Genomic DNA, 6,804 nt, shown 5'->3' on the forward strand with positions numbered 1-6,804 from the left:
CCATGCCATCCCCCATCATCCCCACTCCCATGTGCCCCCCCAGCCCCTCCCCCATCTCTCCCACCCCCCATGGCCCTCCAGCCTCCCTCCACATTCCACTCTGCGTCCGTCATCCACTGCGTGCGAGTTCAAACTTTCGAACCTGCCAATCAGGACACCTTGGGGACGGGGCTTACACGAGGGGCGGGGCGTTGAGGGGGGACACACCTATCTCCCCGCCCCTTCACCCTTAGCCCCGCCCCCTCGGGTATATAAGGCCCCGCCCGCGGGGCTGCCCAAACTTCTTCTCACTGGAGACTCCCTAAAGGGTCGGATAGTGAGAGACGCCGCTGCCCCCCCCACAGTCATGGTGAGTGCGGGGCCCGGGTTCGAGTCCCCCGCGGCGAGCCTTCCACGCGGGACCGTGCGCAGTGTGGGGGGCGGCTGGAAGGGAGCTGGGGGGCAAAGTGTGGGGGAGGGGCGCGATGGGGCTGGGCGGGCCGCGTGGGGAGGGGGCGGGTTGGTGGGTGGGGGGCGCCCTGGGGCAGCCGCAGCTCGGCATGCCGGGAGGGGGGGCGCACCGGATGCAGCGACTCCGGGGCCCCAAGCACGCGTGGGTCCCACTCGCCGCGCCTGGCCCCGCCGCGCCCCGTGACCTTGGGGGGGTGGGCCCGGCGCGGGCCCCCCCCCGGGCTCCGGAGCATCCCCGGGCCGCGCCCTCGGCTCCTTGCTGCGCCACGCGGGGCGGGCCGAGGGAAGCGGGGGCGGGCCGAGCTCGGCCGGAGGCGGAAGCTCGCTTGGGGGGGGGCGAGCTCGCTGCCCTGCGGCCGGGTCGGATCTGCCCCGGGGGCCGGGGGGGGGCTGGTGCCTGGCGGGAGTTCTCCGGGGCGGGCCAGGCTCGGATCTGCCCCGGGCTGGGGCCCTGCAGACAGGAGCGCCCTGGAACGGGGCGTTATTGCTGGTCTGCGCGCTCGCAGGCGGGTATAACGCCTGGCCACGTGTTTCACTGCGGGGGGGAGGGGGTCTCTTCACATTGATGGGGGGACCGACCCCCCACAGTTACAGACAGGGATAGTGAGACTCCGGGCCCAGCTGGCCTGCGAATCCACTCCTGCCGCCACCCTTGAGAATCGGACCCAGGAGTCCTGCTGGGCCCAGGACACCGGAGCCTGGCTTTCCAGCCGCTTCTGCTAGGCCATGGTGGCCCCAGAGACCGGGGCCCTGGCCCTCGGAGCTAGCGGCCACGGGGTAGACCGCTGATGCCGTGTGAACGGAAGCTGTAACCCGCAGCGGCAAGTGACTTTCGGGTTGGCCCCGTGGGAAGGGGCTGGGAAGATGCCGTGAGGGCAGAGAGGTGAACCAGGGCTCGGTCAAGGTGAGATAGGAGGGAGTAGTGAAAGCGGGGCTGGCAAGAGGAAGTGATGCCGGTTGGAGAGGGATTAGGCTGGCCCCTTGGTCCTGGGTACAATATTCAGGAGCATGCAAATATCCTGCCCCCCCATGCATGGGAGGCCAGTGCTCTCTCCTGGGTCTGCGCCCCGCCCTGGGGACCTGCCCCTGTGGTGATGCGCAGGCTGCCGGGCCTGAGCGCCTTGCTTGGAGCAGTCAGGGGGTGAGTAGCTCCGAGTCAGCCAGGGTCACAATGGGCCTGGGATAGCGAAGGGCCTGGCCCGTGGCCCGCATTAGTCAGCGCTTCAGCGGGGCTGGGGCGACTTCATTTTAGAAGTCGATGGCCCTAAATGGCCATTTCAAGTGACCTGAGGGGCTTCCAACAGCGAATGGCAACATAGCCTTTGCCAGCTCTCCTGACTTCTGGGTGCCTCCGTTTGCCCTCTGAAAGGAGGAGAAGGTTTTCCTACCCCTGGGGAGGAGGATTAGGGTTTGTGCCCTGCGAAGCCTTAGTCAGGTGCCAGCCTGCATTTCAGCAGGGACCGCCTCAGAAGCCCTGTGGCCGTGAATATGGAGAGGAAACACTTAGAGACAACGTTTCAAATGTTTCAGAGATGCTTGTGGGACGTTTCATGGGCTCCGACAAGTTCAGTGCCTTGGCTTCCCTGGGGGGCAGCCAAATCTCTGCTTCGGCTGGAATTTCTGGCCACTTTAACAACTTTTTAGGAAAAGAGAAGCCGTTTTCCAGACCTTGCGGCTGGCTGTGCTCTGGCTAGACTCGCCAAGGTGCAGTGCGGCCTCCCCTACAGGGTTAAAACCGGCTGACCACAGCCCTTCAAATTACAGCTTTTGTGGCTGCTTATCTGGCATGTTTTTCCATGAGTCAGATGGCTGGAGCTTGCTGGTTTAATCTGGCTTAAAGGGGAAAAAGGGCCTTCTATTGAAAGAATAGGACTGAAGCAGAGGCTGAATTAGCTCAGTGAGGGTTACACAATCGCTGGGAAGCCATGGATCAGGGACTGAAAGGAGGAATTTGCATGTTTCCATGGGGCCCATCAGGAATGTTCCCTGGAGCTGGAGGCTGGCCTGCGGGTATACAAACTGGTGGGACCCAGGGAAGCAACACTTCAGCGACTAGGCTGCAGCTGAGAACTTGCTGCCTCATCACATGTCTGATTTTGGGTCAAATCTGCTTTGACCCTGCAAGCCAGAGCTGCCTTGACTAGCTGCTTTCAGGCACCCAGCCAGTCTGTAATATGGCTTCTCTGAGCTGATGTGGTCGGGGAAAACCCTTGTCTGGCCTGGTTCGGGAGCCGTGTGTGTGTTCTGATAGATGCCTTGGCTAAAGAAATGGTTCCTTAACAGTCACAGCATACTCTTCCCACCCCGGGGGAGTGGTAATTGGCTGGCCACAATCCTGTCAGGGCCAGCTACCTTCCTGCTGGGGGGCTTCCTCCTGGCTCCTCTCTGGCCTAGAGACTGTTTCCTGGAGGTGTTTGCACTGCAGGTCACATGCCTCATTTGTAAATCTAATCTTTCTAATCATAGAATCTCAGGGTTGGAAGGGACCTCGGGAGGTCATCTAGTCCAACCCCCTGCTCAAAGCAGGACCAATCCCCAACTTTTGCCCCAGATCCCAAATGGCCCCCTCAAGGATTGAACTCACAACCCTGGGTTTAATCTTGCACCATCATGCCCCATGATCAGCTGGTGACACTGGGTGCAAAACCACCCCCAGCCAGGCTGCTCAATGTCCCTTTCTCCCCGCAGCGTGAGTGCATCTCTATCCACGTCGGCCAGGCTGGTGTCCAGATCGGCAATGCCTGCTGGGAGCTCTACTGCCTGGAACATGGGATCCAGCCTGATGGCCAGATGCCCAGTGACAAGACCATCGGCGGAGGAGATGACTCCTTCAATACCTTCTTCAGTGAGACGGGCGCTGGCAAGCACGTCCCCAGAGCCGTCTTTGTGGACTTGGAGCCAACAGTCATAGGTGAGTTCTGGGCTCCCTGGAGTAGAGTCCTGAGCCTCGTGTTCCCGCGATCTCCATGGAGAAGGTGCCTTATGCTAACTCTTCTTCCCTCCCCAGATGAAGTGCGCACTGGGACCTACCGCCAGCTCTTCCACCCTGAGCAGCTCATCACTGGCAAGGAAGATGCTGCCAACAACTATGCCCGTGGGCACTACACCATTGGCAAGGAGATCATCGACCTGGTTCTCGACAGAATCCGGAAGCTGGTGAGTGAGTCTCTGCCCAGTGAGGCCAATCTGGGGTGTGCCCACAGCATTGTCTGTGGTCCAGCCTTGGCAGCAGAACATTGCTGATGCGTATATGTGCCAACCCCCGTTCTACCTGAATTGGCTTCCTAGCAAACGTCTCCTGTTCCGGACAGGAGCGAACCCTTCTCCCCGTTCAGCAGCAGAGCAGGGAGGGGCTGAGGACCTGTGTCCTAGACAGCTAGGACAATGGAGTGAGCGTGCTGGTGAAGGGAGGGATGTGGGGGTGGGTCTGCACCCATGTTATGCAGATATTGGGAGTTTTGGATTTAGTGTGGGGTTGGAACAGACTGGCCCCCCATGGGGCAGGGCATGAACAGAGCAGACAGGCTTATTTGCCTGGCTTGGTTTCAGCCTTTACGACTTTTCACCTTCCTGACTGGCTCGTTCTCACAGCTGCCTGTCCTACCCCACTTCCATGGGGGTGGGGGGGCCCTCTGCCCCTGTGTGACACTGGAGGGGAACTACCTCAGTCTCCACCCTCTTCGCCAGGCAGACAATCACTGGTAGTAGGCGGTTGGGGGCGAAAGACTCGGCTCTGGAAGAGCTGCTGTCTCCAAGCAGTGACATCGCTGTGGGTTCCTTGGGTGGGTCTGGCTGAGGGTGCTGTCCAGAGCACCGAACCCACTGAGGGTGTGGGACCAGCTGTCAGTCTTGTGGCCAAAAGGCTCATCAGGAGCAGATGCTCCTGTCCCAGCAGGGGCGGGTGAGAAACCAAACTGTACTTGATCAAAGAGCAGAGCTGGCCAAGATGGCTTGGGTCAGGGCCTGGCATGAGCAAGGCTTGTGTGACCAGGATCTCAGTGCAGGTTCCGGAGGCAGCTTGTAATGTTTTTCTTCTAACAGGCCGACCAGTGCACCGGTCTCCAGGGCTTCCTGGTCTTCCACAGCTTTGGAGGTGGCACTGGTTCTGGGTTCACCTCCCTGCTGATGGAGCGTCTCTCCGTCGACTATGGCAAGAAGTCCAAGCTGGAGTTCTCCATCTACCCCGCTCCTCAGGTCTCCACCGCAGTGGTGGAGCCCTACAACTCCATCCTGACCACCCACACCACCCTGGAGCACTCTGACTGCGCCTTCATGGTAGACAACGAGGCCATCTATGACATCTGCCGCAGGAACCTGGACATTGAGCGCCCCACCTACACCAACCTGAACCGTCTTATTAGCCAGATCGTGTCCTCCATCACCGCCTCCCTCCGATTTGATGGTGCCCTGAATGTAGATCTGACAGAGTTCCAGACCAACTTGGTGCCCTACCCCCGTATCCACTTCCCTCTGGCCACCTATGCCCCGGTCATCTCTGCTGAGAAAGCTTACCATGAGCAGCTGACTGTAGCAGAGATCACAAATGCTTGCTTTGAGCCAGCCAACCAGATGGTGAAATGTGACCCCCGCCACGGGAAATACATGGCCTGCTGCCTCTTGTACCGTGGGGACGTGGTGCCCAAAGATGTCAATGCTGCTATTGCCACCATCAAAACCAAGCGCAGCATCCAGTTTGTGGACTGGTGCCCAACTGGCTTCAAGGTTGGTATCAACTACCAGCCTCCCACTGTGGTTCCTGGCGGTGACCTGGCCAAGGTGCAGCGGGCCGTGTGCATGCTCAGCAACACCACAGCCGTTGCCGAGGCCTGGGCTCGTCTGGACCACAAGTTTGACCTGATGTACGCCAAGCGTGCCTTTGTTCACTGGTACGTAGGGGAGGGGATGGAGGAAGGCGAATTCTCAGAGGCTCGGGAGGACATGGCTGCCCTAGAGAAGGATTACGAAGAGGTGGGGGCGGATAGTGTGGAGGGCGAGGATGAAGGAGAAGAGTATTAACCGGTCCTGTCTCTTCCCTGTGCTGTCACTTCATTGTGTTCTCTCTGTTCCTGTAAAACTCTCCACGGTGTCCTGTAGTCATTAAAAGTGCTCTTCCTACTTGGACCGTCTCGCTTACTCTCCTTCAGCGGAGCTCTGGCTCGGCCCTCGGGTGGGCCAGGGCAGGCTTAATGAGGAGCAGCTATTGAATGGGAGGCGGGTGGGGCTGTTCTCCACTCCTCGCCAAGCTGAACACTGGCCTGGGACCCTCGGCCCGTGACCAAGCCGCTGCATCGGAGCAGTGCCCCGGTCCCGCTTCAGCGATTCACTGAAGCCACTTGGCATGTGCTGGAACCCTGCTGAGGGGTAGAAGTGCTGTTATGGTGACCATGCACTCGCTGTAGCTTCCTGCCTCTCCCGGAGACACTCATCCAGCTCCCATCTGCCACAACTTGGGGGCAGGGGGTGTCTGACTCCACCATGGCCTCCTGGGTGGCATAGAGACCTCCCTGTGTGCTGTGCAGGGGACAGGACCCCCTTGCTCATACAGCTGGGCACAAGACTGGGACCTGTCCCCACCACAGCCCAGTCCAATCTGCTCCTAGCCTGCCATACAGGCACTGGGCAGAACTTCATTCTAGGCCTGGGGTGGCCAGGCCCTGCCAGGCATGGGGCAGGTGCTAGGCATGGGGCAAACTGCCGAGTGCCTGGCCTGGGGAGCCCCTGGCTCATGCCAGCAGGATGGGGGGGCAGAAGCTGAACCCAGCCAGAGATCCAGCAGCCTGACTGCTCTTGTACAGGCTCTCGTGTGCAGCTGCCTGTCCTGCTCAAAGGAACCAGGCACACCCTGGTGAGGGAACCCAGGCATCCTGCCTCCCGTTCTTCCCGGGAATGGCTGCAGTCCATCTAGCTGCCTGGACCTATTGGGTGCAGATAGTCCAGAGCAATCTCCCATTCCAGTATTAATGCCTCCCCCTGAGCTCCATCCAGGGCTCTGAGGGTCACCCCCACTTAATGGGGAAGTTTTCTCCCTTCTGTAGTCCTGGAGGAAGCCTGGGCACAGGTAGGGATAGTGCAGCCCTATGCTGACCACTCACTGAGCCCTTCCCTTTCAACCCCTACTCAGCAGCATGCAAGGGTCCTTGCCCCATCCCTGTGTCCTAACTACTCCCATGCACTGAGTGGGGCCAGGACTTTGTGCCTCAGTTTCCCCTGAGTGGGGAGCTGTGCGGGGGGAGAAGGGCCAGGCTGGCCAATAAAGCAGCAGATGGTGGGTGAGGACTGGCCCCGCAGTTAGGTTTGGATTATGCTTTTCTGTGTCAGTACCATAGCTGGGCTGGATTTCCCAGTGTCCCTGAC

General features: G+C 60.1%; 1 protein-coding gene across 1 annotated transcript; it reads left to right on the forward strand.

Moving 5' to 3' along the window:
• The first annotated feature begins 262 nt into the window (after nucleotides 1–262).
• Nucleotides 263–5,569, forward strand: LOC144277926 (tubulin alpha-1C chain). Its single transcript, XM_077838949.1, has 4 exons — nucleotides 263–349; nucleotides 3,139–3,361; nucleotides 3,458–3,606; nucleotides 4,492–5,569. Exons 1-4 carry the CDS (start codon nucleotides 347–349, stop codon nucleotides 5,464–5,466), a joined length of 1,350 nt encoding a protein of 449 aa, XP_077695075.1. The 5' UTR covers nucleotides 263–346; the 3' UTR covers nucleotides 5,467–5,569.
• Nucleotides 5,570–6,804: the final 1,235 nt, after the last annotated feature.

This window comes from Eretmochelys imbricata, chromosome 20 (genome assembly GCF_965152235.1).
Source record: "Eretmochelys imbricata isolate rEreImb1 chromosome 20, rEreImb1.hap1, whole genome shotgun sequence".
Lineage (NCBI taxonomy): Eukaryota > Metazoa > Chordata > Testudines > Cheloniidae > Eretmochelys > Eretmochelys imbricata.